Source organism: Triturus cristatus, chromosome 10 (assembly GCF_964204655.1).
Source record: "Triturus cristatus chromosome 10, aTriCri1.1, whole genome shotgun sequence".
Lineage (NCBI taxonomy): Eukaryota > Metazoa > Chordata > Amphibia > Caudata > Salamandridae > Triturus > Triturus cristatus.
Genome location: NC_140593.1, coordinates 255,288,438 through 255,308,036, shown reverse-complemented (window position 1 = coordinate 255,308,036; position 19,599 = coordinate 255,288,438). Strand labels below are relative to the sequence as shown.

General features: G+C 43.0%; 1 protein-coding gene across 2 annotated transcripts in view; it reads left to right on the top strand.

Annotated features, from left to right (window-relative positions):
• MACC1 (MET transcriptional regulator MACC1) overlaps nt 1–19,599 on the top strand; it is a 154,419-nt gene that overhangs the window by 64,898 nt on the left and 69,922 nt on the right. For both annotated transcript variants that reach the window (XM_085630936.1, XM_085630934.1), the window contains exon 3: nt 2,103–4,153. In XM_085630936.1, the coding sequence (XP_085487062.1) occupies nt 2,103–4,153 (2,051 nt within the window). The remainder of the gene's footprint in view (nt 1–2,102; nt 4,154–19,599) is intronic.

Genomic DNA, 19,599 nt, shown 5'->3' with positions numbered 1-19,599 from the left:
TCATAGTAATGAGGATTTGATCATTGATCAATTTGTTGTCAATGAGTTTGACAAAAATGTGTGATTAATGAATTGTAAATTGATAGGAAATATGATATTAATATTTAATTTGATTCCATCACATTTGATGCCTAGCATTCCAACTGCCCTCTGGTTTCTTACACAGTTGTATGACTGTACAACGCTAGTAAAAACATTGCATGCCTTTAAAACACATTTGTTACCCCACATTTGTTTAGCACGCATATGCTTTTACCTCGCATGCCATTACCATGCATTACTATGGTACGTTTATATATATATGTGTATATGGGTGTGTGTGTGTGTGTGTGCGTGTGTGTGTGTGTGTGTGTGTGTATATATATATATTTATATATACATATATATATATACATACAATTCTAAGTACATTCCTTATTTGAAATGATCATCTGGCACTCCAGGTTAAATTTGACACTCGTTCTATTTTATTTCAGACGAAGTTTAGCATCTACGTGTTTCAGCAGACTCACGCTGCCTTGTTCATGATATATATATATATATATATATATATATATATATATATATATATATATATATATATATATCTTTTTGGGGGAGAGCCTCTAACCCCCTAATACTTACCTTAAATGCGTGTTAAAGTCATGTGTGGTAAAGGCCTATCCTTGCTAAACAAATGCGGGGTAACAAATGTGTGGTAAAGGCACTGCAATGTAAATATCGCGTTGCAAAAACTGTTTCCCATCTGACACATACTGTGGTTAATGAAAATGGGACCCTTCATGTGAGCTTAATAACAAGCATGGCCACAAATTATCTTATGGACCAAGAGTGCAAAGGGAAGGCATGGGTAATAATGTATATTATTTTACTGAATAACTTCAGCAAATGTCTCGTCAGAGCGTTAACCAGTCAAAATGTAACTTACCTTTTTAAATTGTAAAATGGTTGCTGATCCTGATTTCCAGTTCAGTCAAATATTCTAAAATGTAGGGCTTAGTGTGAATCATTAAATACATTGGTTTTTCATGAACATAAAAACTGGTTTGCTGTCAACTGTAAGGTATCTGTGAACTTTTGTCAACCTCTGTGACACACGTACGACCACTCCATGGGCAGTAGAACTAGAATGAACCTCCAGAGTCTCCCCTTGCCAGGGAGTTCACATTTCAGATTTACTTGGTAGTAGAAAAGGAGATTGGTTCTAACATTACTCAAGTTATTGATTTACCTTTTAACTGAGCAAAACACAGGATGTCTATTCAGAAGAGTGGAAAAAAGTATTATAAATGTTTTCATTTTACACATGTCTAAAAAAACATTGGATAAGATCTGCTTCAGATGCCATACTTCACCAAAAAGATTAGATGAATTGGTCAAATTAAAGATGATAAATATAGGATCATTCAAAACGAGCAACCCAAAATATATAACCATTATAAAAGCAACTAGTACTTGCAAAAATGCACAGAAGTAGATGGGGCCAGTCATAGATGAAGGTTAAAGATGGAAAATACAATGATGCAGGTATACTAACATTAGTAAATGTGGAGATGAAGTACTGTATTGTCTACAAAGTAAAAAACACCGAAAAACCCTGTTTGATAAAGCAGAGAACAGCATCAGTTTTAGCTTTCCTTATTAGGCAGTTAACCTGTTCCCTGCTTTAACTTTTAGCATTCTTTCTTATATGTCATGTCTACCTACCAAATTCATTGAGGGTGCATTTAAATGATTACTTCAACCGTCTATATTCTCTATCAACCCATGTTCATTCCAGATAACTTGCAATTTTTGCATTAGCTAAAAACAACTACAGCTCACCTACTTGAGTTGCCTGAACAAGAAAGATATAGATGCTGCTGAAGCCTGTTTAGTTTTCAGTTCATTAAGGAACACAAAAATGTAAAATATGAAATGTAAGTTTTAAAATTAAATTTGCTACTAGAGCACAACACAATTGTTTTTAATGTTTTTAAAATAAAGCCGATTAGTGATGGCATTCTGCAGAAACTGATTCATGTTGAAGCATGTTTCAAAATTGATTTTCAATGTACATTGCCCAAGGTGTCAAAGCATTAACACATTTATATATTTTACAGATATGCGAGGGCAGGAAGTTGATTTTCTGATCGATTGGCCAAATGTGTTCAACCATCAGTACCAGAACAATTTCAAGTCCACAAACCCTTTTCGAAATGAACTTTCAGAATCAAATCCTTTCCTTGATGAAATCACCAAAAAAAACACTGTTGAAAATGCAAATAAACATGTGTCTATTTTAAAAGAAGACCCCTACCTGCTGTTTAGAGATGCCGATGCCCGGGATTCTGTGGCATCATCTGGTGATGAACTGGATATTGATTACCTTCTTAAGAACGCATCAACAAAGAAAACTGCAAGATCCAAAAGTGTGTCTGATGTCCTTGATATTTTGGATTGCAAAGATCCTGAACCTCAGAGTAATTTAGAATCCGGACAGTTTTCTGCTACAGATATGGAATGGCTTCAGAATGACCGGGAGGCCTATAAAATGGCATGGTTAAGTCATAGACAGTTGACAAGGTCTTGTCTTGATTTGGATGTCATGAGCCACAGTCCAGGATGGGCACAAACCCAGGCTATGGACACATCTATAGTGTGCAGGATAGACCATCAAGGAGGATCTCTGCAGCTGCCGAACTCTGATATTATTGTTCATGTTCCAGAGGGTCATGTAGCACCCGGTACATTCCAAGAGGTTGGCTTGAAGGCTCTTCTTAATCCACCATCGTCACTGAACAATGACCTTCAAAACACTGCAAGCCCTTTGTTGGAAATTACCTTAACAAACCTCAATCACACAGAAGCCATTTTACTGGATATGAAAATTGCGAGTCAAGTAAAGAAAGATCCACTCAGTCAAGTTATGACAGAAATTGTGTGCTTGTACAGCTACAACAAAGATGGACCATTTGAGGAGGTTGATAATTGTTACATTTATAATGACACAGTACAAGTGAAACTGACAAGTCTCAGACGTGTGACCTATGTTGTTGTTGTTGCAAAGGCTAAGGCAATTCAGGCGCCTGCTACCTCAGTTTGGGATTACATCAGTAAAACATTGACAGTGGGTATTTATGGACCCAAGCATATTCATCCTGCATTCACTGCTGTCTGTTCAATATTTGGACACAATTACACACCTGGAAACCTTACCGTAAGTGACATTAAAAAAGGGCGAAAGAACTTGCCTCCAGTTGTGTTCCAGTTGTGGGGAAAACATCTGATTACAGTTGATGAATTACAGGACTTAAACATTTCCTTCATTTCAGCAGATTCAGAATTTTCAGTAAAGTCTCATGAACAATCCAAACTGATCCAAGCAGCCCAACTGAAAGCCGGCACAGAGATCCGCAAGCAGTTTCCATTTTCTTCAACTGGCAATGGAGAAATACATTCATTTAACTTTATGGTTCAAATTAAAGAACCTGTAAAATGCCTACTGACAGAATTCAGTATTACAACCCCTGATCCTGCTCCAAAGTTACTAGACACTCCAACAAAGCGAATGTGTCTACAGAAACGTAAAGAGATAAAGTCAGCTCCGTTACCTTTGCTGACAACAATTGCTTATCCTAAATGTCAGGATAAGATCCTAAATATAAATAAATGTGCAGTAACTCTAAAAGCAGTCTTGCGTCAAAGTAAGATTGACTACTTACTTGAATATTTCAAAGGGGATACAATAGCACTCCTTAGTGAAGACAAAGTCAGAGCCATTGGTCAGAATAAAGTGAAAGAATGGTACGTGGGGGTGCTAAGAGGAAAGGTTGGCCTTGTGCACTGTAAAAATGTGAAGGTGATATCTAAAGACCAAGTTATTGACTTTTCAGACATTCAGCTAACAACCAGAATGCTTCTAGAACAAATAACATTACCGTTCAAGAATCTGACTTACATCTATTCATCTGTACTTTCTACTGTGTCAGATAAAATTTATGACTGGAGAGCTTTGGCTGATGTACTTGGGTATAAGCGCTTGAATCTAGATGATTTCAATGATGTAGACACAGGAAAGGAGTCTGAAAAAGTGGCCTATGTGGTGAAGAAGCTAAAGGAAGATTGTCATTCTGATACTAAAAAGAAGAAATTTCATTATGAACTGATTATGGTAAGTGCAACTAATTGATCAACACTTTCCGTTAATTATCACAAAACCTCAGCACATGGGGAATATATATGCTGTCATATAACAGATTAAGATTCTATACCAGATCCTGTATCAACATTTTTTAATTGGCTTTTGGGTTTACATCAAAGTGAAAAGTCTGGGCTAACCAAGTAAATAAAACGTAATCACATAATACCTAATCACAAGCACCCAATGTAAAGTATTTTTTCATGAATATTTTCCTTTTGTTGGATATTGATCAAAAATGTAGATCTGCAATATCGAGTTTACTTGTCTCTCTTTTCTCACAAACAGACAGACCATGTAAAAACATATTCAACCAAATTCATATAAAGGTTTTTGTACAGTACACCTTATCAAATCTTATGTCCACAAAACAACAATTTGTGCTTTGAAATTTCACATCCCGTTTGATGAAATCCAGAATCACAAAATAAACCCTAAGGGGCCAATTACGATCTTGGTCGGAAAGCCTCCAACGTTAGGTCGAAGGTTTTCCGACCGAGATCATCAGTTTCACTTCCGACCACCAAATTGCAATTTAGGCATTCAGAAGTGAAACCGGCCGATCAACCTGGTTGGTTTCTGACGGGGTCTAGGTGCCAGTCGGCCAGTCAGAGACCGGCCAGTAATACATAAGGATGGCGTTTCATGTCGTCCATATTACTATGCTCGTTTTCCCTCAGGCTTTCCATGCCAGGCTTTCTGACATGGAAAGCCAGTCGGAAAGTGAGTTTGGAGGCACCTAGCAGGGCCCTCTTCTGTATGCGGCCTCCTGTTTCGTGCCCAGGTTTGATCCCTGCACCGTGTGACAGGCACCCTAATGTGCCTGCCACGCGGTGCACCGATGAACACAACCTCTCATTTCCCTATTGGAGATTGTGCTAAAGCTGATTTACGGCCGAAGCACATGCTCCCATAGGGAAACCCTAACATGTGTGGTCACATCATAATTAGGTGGTCGAGATCGCCGACCAGAGGTCGGTCAGACCCGTATCTGCAACGGTGTCGTCCACTTGACAACATAATAAGCCCCTAAGGGGGAACATTTGCTGGATTGATGAATTTTTGAAAGTTTAGGTTTAGTGGTGGGAAATGGGGCGTTGTAGGAGATGTGGCACCCACACGCTCATTATTTTGTGGTATTCTCAAAACATTTGCAGCCAGTTTCTTAGCATCAAAATATATGTAAAAATAATCATGTTAATGGCAGGATTAAGTAATGCCAGGGTGGGAGAGTTAAATTCTATCCCCAATATATAATGTGGAGATAAGTGGAAAGTTTCTTCTTAGATACAGAATTTTGATTTAGATAAAATGTTAGAAGTGAAAATGCACATTTCCTCATTATTTATTCATTCCGATTTTTCATTAATCTACATAGTAATTTTAGGAAATATAAACCTACTGGAAATCAATGCATTTCTTTAATTTTCAGTACAACTTCTTAGATTATTTTGTGAATGCACAAAAAATTAGAAATCTAGTCCAAATGTAGGTGGAAACCTACTGCGCTAGATTTTCACCTTCATCTTTTTCGAATTAACAATTTGAAACCATCTCCTGGGCTCTAATAACCTTCTTATATTGTGTTATATGGGAGTCTGCATTTCCAAAACTATATGATCATATAAGTAACAAGTTTACTTGGTCTGTGTCCCTTCAGATTATCCTGTGGCATTTCGCCATGGTTAATAAACAATAGTTTTGTGAGAAAATAGTGCACAATAAAGGTTTTATAATTTGTTTTCACTATAGAAATAACGGTTATAAAATCTGACTGGGATATCATTCCATATATGTTGAATGTTCTTTAGAATCTTTATACTCTGAATGTTGACGCAGCTGACAGCATTATTTTTTTCCTTACTATGTATTTTACTTTTCTTGAAAGCAGATGTTATAAAATGTGCTTGCCTATGTTTTAAAGAGATAAACAATCAAGTTATTTGCCTTTGGTAACTCTCTGGTGGATACTCTAGGTTGCTGCAGAATCCTCACCTTTGGAATATCACCCAGGAGGCAGTTCAGATCCAGATAATTTTCTAGCATTGCTCTTGCAACCTGGTAGGTGGTTTTGGCAGGACCACATTGACTCTGTACCAGCCCAGATGTGACGAAGCAGAGCTGAATATAAGTAAGCAATGCCCGCTGACATCCATTTATTTTCCCTTTCTGCAGTCTCAGATGCAGAGCGTAAAACGATTGTTGGTGATAGTGTGCTGAATTTGAGACCTTTTTAGATGTCAAATAGAGACCATTCCACAGAACGTGAAAGTGAGAGGCCAGCTAGGAATCTGTGGTTATATAATCCACCAGAATGAGCGCTACTGAAGGAAAATGGCTATTTCTTAAGATGGATATTTCTAATTGCCAGTTCCTCACATTTAGAATAAATGCCATAGCAGTATCTGCCAAAGGGGGAGGAGTTGTGGAATGGTCTCCAACCATAAAGTCCTGCAGGACCTAACAGTCGGGGTTCTCTTCGCAGCGAGCCTGATTGTCAAGGTAGAAGTGCTTCATGAATGGATGCAGTGACACTCACATCACAGCCTGGCAAATATCAAGAACAGGCACCCCTCATACCAGGGCACTGTAGTGACTTTGCCTCTGATGGAATTTGCTCTCAGACACTTGAGCCTGTTTCTTGGCCAATGCATAGCGGACAGTGAGACATAGGACTATCCACATTGACAGGACCTCTTCTTCACAACTTTCTCTTTCTTCGCTTGAGGAAATCTCACAAAGTGCTGATTATCCCCGTGTTTAGGCTTGGTACGATCAATATAAAAACTCAAAGGCCTTTTAGGGAACAACTGATGTTCGCTCCTTCTACTTTGCCAAACATTTAATGATCCCAACTGGTGGCTTAAACAAAGTAAGTTGTTCCAGGAAACATAATGCCAAAAGGGCTAACAAATAAACTTTTACAGTGCTCACTGCAAGGGCTTTCTGAGATAAAGACAGAACAAACAAGATCATGTGTGACAGCTTTGCTTGTAAAGGGTCAGTGCCCTGTATATCACACCTGGTTACTAACTTGTTGAAGCACTGAGCATCACTTGATTTTGTAGAATAGTGCCTGGCAGCGAGGATGACATCCACCACTTCATATGGTAAGTCAAACACAGGCAAATACCACTGCTCTATCTCCATATTTGGAGGTGTAATTTGCAGAGGTTCAGATGAAGGACTGTGTCATGTGGCTGAGAAACGAGAATCCCTTGTAATGGTAATCTGATCAGAGAGCAAGTGCTTATACTCAGGAATTCTGGCAACTGCTCTCTCCTGGTCAAATCTGTAGCAATTAAGATTACTTGGGCCCAGTCACTCTTGATTTTCAGCACTCTAGGCAGGAGAGGTAGAGTTGGAAAGCCATACAGGAGTCTCTTTTTCCATTCCAGCTAGAATGCTTCTCCTAGAAAGATTTCTTGTGAAGACTTAGGCATGCAATACGAGTGACACTGCATGTTTTTGATGGTGGTGCATGGATCTAGCCATGACTTTCCCTACCGATCTTATACACCCTTTGCTAGCTCAGGATGCAGTTACTACTCATGATCTGGCAAGTGATATCTGCTCACTTTCTCTGCCCTGGCATTCAGGGACTCCACTAGGTGTTTGGTGACTAGAAAGATGTTCTGCTGTCCCAGCCTCCTTCAGAACCTCTTGACACAGGCCCCAGGACCCCACAACCCCATTCCACCCTGCTTGATGCAGTACCACATGATGGTGGTTGTGTCTGTGAGAATCTCCACCAGACTCTCCTTAATGAATGACAGGAACATCTTAAGGGCAAAACAAATAGCCATTAGCTCCATTGGCTGATTTCAAGCTGGCTCTCCATCAGAGACCAAATGTTCCTAATCTTCACGTCCCTCATATAACCCCCTCCAGTGCAGCAGTGATGCATACATCAACACTGTCAGCTCTGGGAGGGAAAGTGGTCTGCTACATGACAAATTGTAATCAGTCACTCACCACTGCAAATCTTGAGCCATCTCCCGATAGACCCAGATGGAGTTGAAAAGGTGAACTTGATGCTGGACTCACTGGGATTCCAGGTTGCAATTCAGAGCGTGCATGTGCCACCGGCTATGGTCGGCAAGGAGGAAGCGGGTAGCTAAGAGGTCAAGAAGCCTCAGAGCCACAGTCCACAGGAGTCCGAATTGAGCCTTCAAGATATAAGGATCATAATCCAAATGTCCCGGATACATTGCGGTGGAGGAAAAGCCTTGAACCTCACTGTATCCGGGATTGCCACAATGCATAGAAGTCTCTGTAAGGAAAGCTGTGAGACTTTGGGTGGTTTATGGTGAAACCTAACATCGTTAAGAGTTCTGCTGTCATCCAGAGATGTTTTGCCACTAACTGTTGAGAACCCTGCTTTCAGTAGCCAGTCATCTAGGAATACAGTAACTTCCAGCATCTGAAGATGAGCAGAGACCACCAAAGCCACCACTGTGAGGCAGAAGGGCAGCACAGTAAATTTAAACTGTTCCTGGCCCAACTGAAACCACAAGTGCCACCTGTGCAACTGATCGATGGATCTATGAAATACACATTGTCCAAGGACACCATCTTGTTTGCTGCGTCCAGAGCATTTGGGATCTGAGCCAATTCAAGCATTTTGAATTTTCCCTTCTGCAGGAAGGTGTTTATGGGTTGAATGTCCTGGATAGGCCTGAGGCCCCCATAATTTTTAAGGAAGTAGCAGGAAGAACAACCCTCTCCTATCTCCAAGGGAGGAAATGAAATACAGGCCATATTCTATTCTACAATCTGTAAGACCCATCTGACAGACGTGACGGATCACAAACCTGAGAGGAAATTCTGAGGATTATCTCCCACCATTCAGCTGTGAACACTTGATGATAAATAAAGGCTGCTTGATGACCACTGTAGCAGGAGAAGAGAGTTGGAAGACTTTTGTCACTGATTTCTACCAGTGCCGTGTCAGTGGCGCTAAGAGGAATAGGCTGGCTGCTTTATTGTTGGAGGGGAAGGTTCCTATTGTTTTTAGGCTAACTCCCTAGAATAACCCCTACATTTCTAGCACTGATGGGGTTATTATTTTGCTAGATTTAAAAGCCTCAAGGAATGTGCTGTTGACCTGATATCCTTAAACTATTCCCGCACAGAGTCCACCATCTCCCTGAAAAGTCAGGACTCTTCAGAGGGCATGTCCACCAGAGATGGCTGCACATGGCAAGAAAATCTGATGAATTTCATCCAGGATTACCTGTGGAACACCAAACTAATGGCAGTGACTCTGCCTGTGCAGTATGTGGTGTCTAAGCCTGCACAGATGATTTATTTCTCTGCATTATGTCCAACATGGGTCGCCTCACTCACGGGAGCCTAAGGTCCCCTAGCATGGATGACAAGATCTCTCTGGCCAAGTTGTGTAAGGCATGTGAACAGCAGCTCACTAGACAGACTGCATTTATGGACAGCAGCACCAAACTGACAGTAGAATTCCTTTGGTTTGTCAAAAGCATCTATCCTCTTGGCTTCTCTGTCTGATGGATTTGTTGGAGAGGAGTTTGGGTTAACTCTACTGATTAAAGTCTGTAAAGTGAGACTCTCTGGAGTACAGTGCTTGATGTGGAACTCTGGATCGCCAGGTGCAGGTCTGTCTCATCTGGCTGCTTGCTGACTAACAGACAGACAAGAACATTGTCACATAGCCATCATGGAATCCACGACCGAATCATTGATTTTGAGGCCTTTGATGTTGTTGGATGAGATTGCAGAATCTCCATCAGAACATCGATCATAGTCTCAATGGAGAACAGATGCAAATCTAGTACCACAGCTGTCCTACTAGCCAGCACTGTGAATGGGGCACTTTCCTCCTTTGGTGGTGCAAATGGCGAGTCAAGCTCTGTCTCAGTGGGAAGTGTCAATCCCACTTTAATTTTGTAAGTCAAGCTACTAAGTATTATCTTATACTTTGATAGCTTTATTTCGGTCAGTGACCATAAAAGCACAGGTAAAATATGTACAAGCATAAAATACATAAATAATTCAGGATTTAAGATAAAAAAATTATTAAACAGCAGTTATCAAAGTGAAGACAATAAAGAATTACAGTATACATATTCGATCGCTAATATAAAAATAAAAACTATTAAGAGGGACCCAACGCCTTTAAAATCCGGTTACGCGTGTGCCAAACATTGGTCAGAAATTTTGCTAATGCAAAAACAATTGGGCCAGAGTGATCAGTTTTTAAAATTCTATACATTGGTGCGTATTCCCTGCAACCCATATTCCTTATCAACGGGAGAAGCCAATATTTTCGTGCTATTTTGTAGGCTGGGCAAAAAAGAGCCACATGCAAATCAGTTTCCTCCGTGGCATCACAAGCCGGACACTGCTTTAGGGTGGGAGCCGGCAACCAGGTGCTTGTGAAAGACCGGAACGGCAGTGTGCCGTATCTCCATTGGAGGAACAGCTTCCGTGTCAGTACGGGGGAGATAGGATCCAACACCCTCTCAAATCTATAGAAATCCTTGCTCTGCATAAACACAGAAGCTAAGGACCCTTCTGCCAGGGTAGCTTGAGCCCTGGCTAGTTTGTATTCATAATAGACCTTGGCCAGGGCCTTTTTATATATATTTGATGCGGCTTTCGCTGGCTCAGTCCATAAGTCAGGGAGCCCTATTCCCATGCAAATGGCTTGGATATTTTTGACCCAAGGGATGTTAAGCGCCATTGGGTGATTCAGAAGTTCAACCAATTCCGCCCTATATTCTACGAGATCGTTGCTGCTCCACAGCCTACGCCAGAATGCTAAGGGTCTCAGGCTTATTTCGTCGGCTAACGGTCGAAGGCCCAGATCAAGCCTCAGGGGGAGGAGCGGAGTACTGGGCGGGAGTGCGGCTATCTGTCTTATAAACTTGTTTTCCACTAATGACAGACTCTGGCAAGACGTGTGGCCCCATATTTCCGCCCCATACATTATCGCTCCCCTAGCCTGTGCCTTATATATCTGGATCAGTGCCCCCAATGGACGATATGATGAACCAGTCATCATCCGGGCAATACCCCCAGTGATTTGCGTAAATTTAAGGTTAGCCCTGCTCTGATGGGATCCCCAAGTCATGGTTTCATTGAGAGTCACACCAAGGTATTCAAAGGTGGTCACTCTCTCAAGCCGTCCAGCTCCCAATTGCGGATTTGGCCGTAGTTTTTGCCTCGGATTCAAAACCATGAATTTGTTTTTTGCCGCATTAATTTCCAGCCCCCTATCAGTACAGAAGGCCACGAAGGAGTCAAGAATCCTCTGAATACCCATGGGGGTTTTGGATAGCAGCAGGGTGTCGTCCGCAAACATAATTGCGGGCACCCTGCTGCCATTCAATTTCGGGGCGTCAGTATATTCGGTGGCATTCAGATGGGCGATTACCCCGTTGACAAACACACAGCCCTGTCTTACCCCCCGGTCAACGGGGAATCTGTCGGTCAGTTCCCCCGACCTCCCACACCTCACACGGGCGTAATTATTATGGTGCAATCTCTGTAAGATCAATAGGATGTCCGGGGGGACGCCCATCTCTGCCAAGATGCTCCAAAGTTTCCCCCTGGGCACCAGATCGAATGCGGCCCGTAAGTCCACAAAAATTGTGTACAAACTACCGCCCTCGATTTTTGCTGCCCGCCAGTAGATCAGATTCAATCTAAAAACCTGGTCCACTGTGGATACCCCCTTCCTGAATCCCGCCTGATAGGGACTAAGGGCTCCCGCCTCCTCCATCCAGTCCTGGAGCCTATTCAGCATCACCCTACCAAACAGTTTCTGTGCCACATCTATCAGACTGATTGGTCTGTAGTTGGCTGGGAGGAGAGGTGAGCCCTTTTTAAAGATGGGGACCACCTCAGCCCCCAGCCAAGTACTAGGGATTTCCATGCCACCGAGAACTCCGTTGAAGAGGGCGGTAAGATAAGGGGCCCATACAGTAGGTTCCTGTTTAAACATATCCCCTGGTAAACCGTCCAGTCCCGGCGCCTTTCCAGAAGCAAGTCCTGAGATGGCAGCGGTCACTTCACCGAGCGTTATCGGCTCCCCTTCATAGTCCGGGCGGCCTACCCCGTCAACAGCAGGAGATTCTCCCGGGTCAGGACTGTATAAGGTCTGGAAGTGAGCCTGCCACACCCCTGGGGCAATATTGGGCTCAAATGCAGATTTTAGGTTCCCCGACCCCCCCATTCACAATCCTCCAAAACAGCCGTTGGTTTTGGGTCGCTAGTGCCTTAGTGAGTTCTTCCCACTGTTTTTCCTCCCATTCTGCCTTAGCATGGGCGGTGAGTTTCTTATAAACTCGTCTGCTTTGTTTTAGGCTATCCCCACCTAAACCCTCCTTAATTAATTTAAGGAGCTCTGTTTTTGCCCTTCTGCAAGCAAGGTTGTACCATAATGTTTTACCTCGCCGCCCCCCATTTGTTTTTCGTGGGCTACAAGTGAAATGAGGTGCCGCAGCTTTTATGAGTTCCTCATGGGCTTTAAACAGTTTATCCTGGGAGTCTTTGTTGTATGGCTCGGTGTCCAAGCAACCCACAGTTTCCAAAATGGGAATTATCCCATCATAGAGCCTGGGGAGTTTATTCTTGCTTGTAGCCAGGTGCTCCCACCTGATCCTTCTCCTATTGTTGTCAAGGAGAAGCGCCGGGGTATTACCTACCACATTATTCACGGGAGCTTGGGGGCCAGGATGGACAAGGTCGAGCTCAAGTGCGTTATGGTCACTATCGGACCTTTCCATCACCCTGAAGTCCTGGATTGTCGGCCACTTCACTATTTGGGCCAGGACATAATCCAGACGGGACTCTCTTCCCAGTCTGTTATAGGTGGTTTTGCTGGGTATATCAGATTTTGTTCGCCCATTACAAGCTCTGAGTCCAAACTTCAGGGTGAGGGCTGTGATTTGCACCGCTAAAGGGGTCCACGCCTTTGAGGGTGGGGCTTCCACCATGGGGACTGCCCATCTAACTTCTTCTTCAGACGATAGCCCATCCAGAAGACCAGGGAGAGGCTCAAAATGAGAATTTAAATCCCCTCCCACAACATAGTATGAATCACTCGGTAGGTCAGCTAAGAAATTAGAGAGTTCATCTATGGTCGGCGATTCCTTTACATTCCCCATTGGCCTGGAATAAATATTAATGAACACCAATTTAACTTGGTTGGGCCATAATAAAGAAATCGCAAGAATGTCCTCAGAGTTGGTCGGCATCCGAATTGCCACACAGCCCAGATGAGATGCAACCCAAGTCGTAAGCCCTCCTGACGGACGGCCTTTGCCTTCCCATCTCGCTGGAGTGAAGAATGACATGTAGCCTTGGTGACCATAGTCCTCTCTGGCCCAGGTTTCCTGGAACATACATATGTCTCCAGTCTCGATATAGTTTGCCCAGTCCGAGTCCCCCAGTTTGTTAGCGAGGCCAGCAACATTCCAACAAATTAGCCTCAGAAATCCTAGGGTGTTAGATGCCGGGCCAGAAGAATTGGAGAGTGTGATTCCGGACTCTGCTGCAATCGGGGATTCTAACGCACTACCAGCAGTAGGGACCGGTGAATCAGAAGGTCTACTATAGCCATTCTCCACCAGTGTTGGGTCGATCAGAATTCCAGAGGCATTGGGAACATTATGGGCCGACAAATTGTCCAGGACCGCCAGGTTGTTCAGTGGTCCATGAGACTTAACAGCTGTCGAGGTAGGTAGCTTGAACGAACTACAGACGCCACAATCCAAAGCCATTGGCGTATGAGCGGAAAGTCAATCGACCCCATCCAAACTATTCAGGCAGTTAAAGCGATTGGGATGGAAATAGGGCCTATCCTGCACTTGGAAACTTGGGCGTTGTACATAGTCCTTTTGTCTGTATCTGTGTTCCACCCTTACCCACTCGTCCTGCGTTGGAATGTGGTGCATACGGGTAGGGGGGAAAAAAAAGGATACTGGAAGGGTCTGAATGGTAGAATCCAGTGATCTATTTGTTCCTTTACAGATGTGCAGCACAGTGCCTGGGTCCTTAAAACTTGCCAGGATACAGTCCCCTATTATTGTTTTCCTAGTCTTGCCTAACCAGGGGACCCTTCTGACCATAATGATCTCATTGTTAAAATGAGAAGGTAAAGGTCGATTCCAATTTAGCCATTTAATGACCTTATTCTTTAGTGATTGATAATCTTCATTCTCCCCTAATCTTAAACGGGGGGCACCTGCTAGGACCACCGTTAAACTATTAGCCTCTGGCGGCAAGTCTGGTCTCCGTAGACTTGGGGCCGGCCGGCCCGGGGAGGGTAGAGGGATGCCACCAGCTTCCAGGTGGCCGCCATTAATCCCCGACTGGGAACTTTGAGAGGCAGAGTCTATTGGCTGTAAGGGCCTATTGAATGAATTACAGCGCGGTGCCTGATCTAAGGTAGCCATTAATGGCTGCAAGGGAGGGGCAGTGGTCACACTCTGGGGAGAAACTTTATTATCGCCCTTTGTAGTTCCTTTTTTAATAGGGTTTCCTGCGGGGAGATGAGGTCCCATATTATTGGATTGCTTACTAACTAAGGTGTTCAAGGTAGTAAGGGATGTTTCCAATAGGGTGAGCCTGCTCTCCACTTTTTTCAAGCTATCATTAATGGGCTGCAGAAGGGAGCGAAGTAGCGATTCTATGCTCCCTAAAGATGTAAGAGGGGAATTTCTATTGGATGCGTTGGCCACTGGGTCGTTTGTGTTAGCAGCTCTATTGGGACTGAGGGCCTTAGAGGGAAGAACAATAGGGACAATCCCATTGTCCCTCCTAGGTTGTGGTACAATTGTGTGTTTTTTGCCGAAATCTAAGTGGGACGATTTGACTTTCCCCCTCCCCCCCATTGACTTTCTGCTACGTTTACTCGGTGGGGGCCTATGCAACTCTACCACGACACTTTGTTTTGGCTTGCTTTTCTTAGTTGCATGCAGAGGGGGGGTTTGAGTAACCAAATTAACAGGGGTAGTGGGTGTCATGGGAGGGGTTACAACTAGAGATTTTCCAGGGGCCAACTCAGGGGAAGTAGGGATATCCCGCAATAGGAGAGGGAAGTCCTCAGGGGTCAGAGGTTTTAAACTGATGGGGGGCGTGCCTTCCTCTTGGGTAATAGGATACGGGATAATCTCTGGCGGGGGTCTGCTCTTCATAGAATCAATGGAGCGCCGCCGCTCCGCCCTACGTCTCTCCAATGAATTTTCCTTACCTACGTCTTCTTTGGTAGTTTTGAAGTACTTGTCCAGTGTCCCTGCGTTGCAACCCCCTTCCCTGACAATAGATTTACATAGTCCTGGTGAGGGCATCCCCCTAGGCTGATTGCACTTGAGAGGAAAGGGATATGGCCCAGCCCGGCCTCCTTTGGCCCCTGACGGCCACAGGCGGCCCGCCCTCTGCCCGGGCTCAGCCCGGCGCTGCTCGCGCGTGGACCCGCGACGCGGAGGGTGGGCTTGAATTTATGGCGCCTCCAGGCGCTGTTGGCGGGTGGTAGGCGGGACTTCCTCCCCAGGAAGCCGAGGATGCCGGGAGATGTAGTCCCCTTCCAACCGCGGCCGCGGGAGTGTCAGACGCGGCGGCGGGAGGGGGACGCAAACAAAGGCAAGCCCACAGCAGAGTCCGCTCAAACCAGGGAGCACACGCAGGTCTCCTTTCACAGGACAGGTAATTGTCAGATCAGTATAATGAGGGGGAAGCAAGCCACCCCCATCACCATTATTGTCAGTATCTTGGTATGTCCTTTTTCTGGCACAGGATCAGAATCGGAGTCAAAAAGAGAATGAAGCCTCTGGTGATAGTTGCACAGCTGAAGATGCACTGGGTTAGAGCCAAGCTGCAAAAAAAACAAAAAACGATTGCGCTTCTGATATCTCATAGCTCAACGTTGGTCAAGCAGAGTTAAGGTTGATCTGGGTTGTGACATCGTCGTTGGTATTGGGTCATCTGTTGGTGCTGGTAGAGCCTGACAACTGCATTGGTGGACCAGTGTGGAAATCTGTACAGAAGTGAGTAGGAGTGTGTAGGAGCCAAGTATTTTGTCCCACAGGCAAACCATCATCAGGGGAGGACCAGCCAGTGATAACCAAATGGATGCCCCTTCTGTTCCATGGAGTCCAAAGTCTTCCTAAATTGACACTGGAATCTAGTAAGGATTTGGAAGCAAGGCTTTATTCAAGCCCTCAATTTGCTGTTGGGCAGATTTGTGTATTAGAACATGCCAGGACCTTGTGAGGTATCTGTTTCATGGTTGATTACCTCAAAGGATTAAGACGCAAATCTTGACTCTCTTTGAAACCAGAGTGGCAGGGTGGTTTTGAGTCCTGCTTCACATTGTTGGGCTTTAGTTTTGACTTTGACTATGACATACCTGAAGATTTAAAGTGGAGCGGTCACAGGAATGTCCATCTGAGTGCAGGGGCAATGCTTATATATGGCTCTTCTCCATCACTTCTGGGGCAGTATAATGTCAGCATGGAGCTACACAATGCCACCTATAGGTGCAAGGAAGGATTGCTGGAAAATTCTCTGCATCCAGTCTAGCACCTGAGTGAGTACTGATGATGGGTGGATGAACACAATATCTTCTTTCACCATTGCAGTGCAGTGGCAAATTCATGTTTGAATAAGCTTTTTGTCAGGGTTCAAGGAATAATAGAAGACTATGACTTTAATTTGAATGGTACTTCTCCTTGGTTTGGGTGATCAATCTTAACTTATTGTTGGAGCATTCATTTTAGATATACACCTGCTTAAAGGTTTGAAATAGTAGCTTTGTCTCAGATCAACAGAAATAGAAGGTGGCTAAGTAGTTTTTCCTGGGCACATTTATACAATTTGTAAAAGGATCGAAGAGGTGTATATGTGTATGTGCCTTTGTGATTATGCCAATCCAGAATTTTCTGTTATACATGCATAATGTAAGTCATTTTCACAATTTTACTTTCCACAAATCATATAAAAACTTCGAAATTATGCCAATGTGTAAATTTGCACATTTTGTGCCCCCAGAAGATTGGTTTCAGCAGAAAATGTCTCATGGGTTCAAGCACAATATGCTTTGAAGGAAATATTTTCTCCATGAAATTGTCCCTGTGCCAGCTTCTTGAGTGGCTTTTGAATGCAAGGAGTAACTTTGATTTCAGACTTTGCTTGAAATACCCCAAAGTGGATTTTCCATTATTTTCATGACATTTCACAAGATGTCTTGAGGAAAATAAATATGTGACTTGGCACACCCTCAGCATGAGTATGTGTGCAATGGATCTGTGCTGAAATTGCTTGGAAGGCCTATTTGTATTTTATGAGTTGAAATTATCTTGGAGACAAATGGTTTTAGTTGAGATATATCATATGTTAAACATATTTATTGATGAATGCTGTACTTATATTTTTCAACATTAAGTCTATCTTGTGATAAATGCAGGTCAGGGGGTTCCAGACCCATCAGAAGTTTCTGGGCCCCCAATTCTGACAGCTGGGGTCTTCCACTTCTGTCGTCCTAGACCCCCATGCTGCAGACCTTTAAACTTGAAGCCAAGTATCTCTTTCAGCACTTGAGTCACAGGGTAGTGAGGAAGAGCAATTCAAAGCTTACTCAGGGTCGGTGCGGTGGGTTTGAAATTCTAAAGTCAGCAACACAAGTAACACTCAATAAAACCATGTCTATGCAGTTGTTTTTCTTTATAAAGGAAAATACCTTTTATAGATGCAAAATTAAATACTGTGGTTTCCATGCCAGCAGACCCGATTGCCTAGAACCACAATAGCCCAAAACTTTTAGATGGAAAATTGATTTGCATTTCCTTTTATATTCCTTTTTAACGGACTTTCCAGAGTACCACAGATAGGTGATTTATTCATTTTAATGTATTTTCTGTAGGTTTCTTAGAGTTTCATGTATGATGTTTTGTAGGCATTGCATGCTTTCATGGAAGCCGTAGAACAAAGGTGATATAGTATAACGTCATTGTGTTAAGCTATGTGCTCCAGCCAGAGTGTAGAGCAGTCGTCAAATCTTCAAGGGGCATGGCATGGTCTAGGAAAGCCAGTGAGGATGATGCAGACACACTCAACACATGATATAGTACCAGTGCTTGTAACATTATCTTGAGTTTAGTGAGGGGTTTGTTCATTCTGTGTAGGTGAAGTTTGTGGATTGCACAACTTTATATGGCCTTGATGTGTAGGTCTTGTTTTATGAAGGCATCATGGGTGACGCCGAATGATTGATCTGTGGTTACTATTTGTTAAAGTTTTTGGAAGCCATCTGGCTTTGAAGGTTTTGAAGTATTTGTTGACCATACTGATGCTGTCTGATGATGTAACCTTTGATTAAGAATATAATTGGTTGTCATTATTATATTGATGAAAAACAACACAGATTTTTTTTAGCATCTCAAAATTTGCCGTGAGATGTTAACAGTGCAGGTACTAGAGTAGACCCTTGAGGTAATCCATAGAATTCTGGCATATTGTCAGTGAGCGATATGTTTATCTTGACATGTAGTGACCTGGTATGGGCCTATTACGTATCCTTCCACCATTTAACAATCCTTGATTCCTATGTGTGCGAGAGTATGTTCGTCTTGTCATCGGTTAATTAAAGGTCAAGAAAATATCAGATGCCAGCATGTCTAATGATCAATTATGTTAACGGTATCATCCGGTAAATTGATCAGTGGGGCTTCAGTGTTATGATCCTGCCTGAAACTGGACCGGTAATCTCACAGGAACTGGTTATTTAAATGTTTAGCTAATTTGCAACACAACCTTTCATACTTTTCCAAGGAGTTTTTGATCTGCATGAGGATCGTTTAATACAGAGTGGATGTGACAGATTTTTGTGTGCGTTTTTGACAGTGTGAAGCTAGCATGGCAGATTAGCTTCCAAGCGTTGTTTAGTAAGTAATAGGGGCATATGATCAGCAGCCAAGTTTCACTGTTTTACATGATTTCTAAAAGATCACACCATTCCATCCCTAAATTAGCCTGATAATTCTTTCTGTTCTGAATGTTGGATGTGGGGGGTCTTGTGATGCATGGCAGTATTTTTCTGTATCCTCTATGATATCTGACATTTGTTAGGAGAGAAATTCTGAGTACTCATTGCAGCTGCTGTCCTGGATTGTCATGATGGATTGTTAATAGATTTGATTTTGTAGGAACTGTAAATGTTTCCTTGGCCAAGCTTAGACAGGTCTAGTTTTGCAGGGACATTTTCAGAGTTATCTAGGTAAAATCTTAATTTCTTTGCTTTTCTCTTATTGCACTAGAATAGAAGGTGGCTAAGTACTTTTTCCTGGGAACCTTTATACAATTTGTAGAAGGATCAAAGAGGTTTATATGTGTATGTGCCTTTGTGATTATGCCAATCTAAAATGTTCTGTTATACTTGAATAATG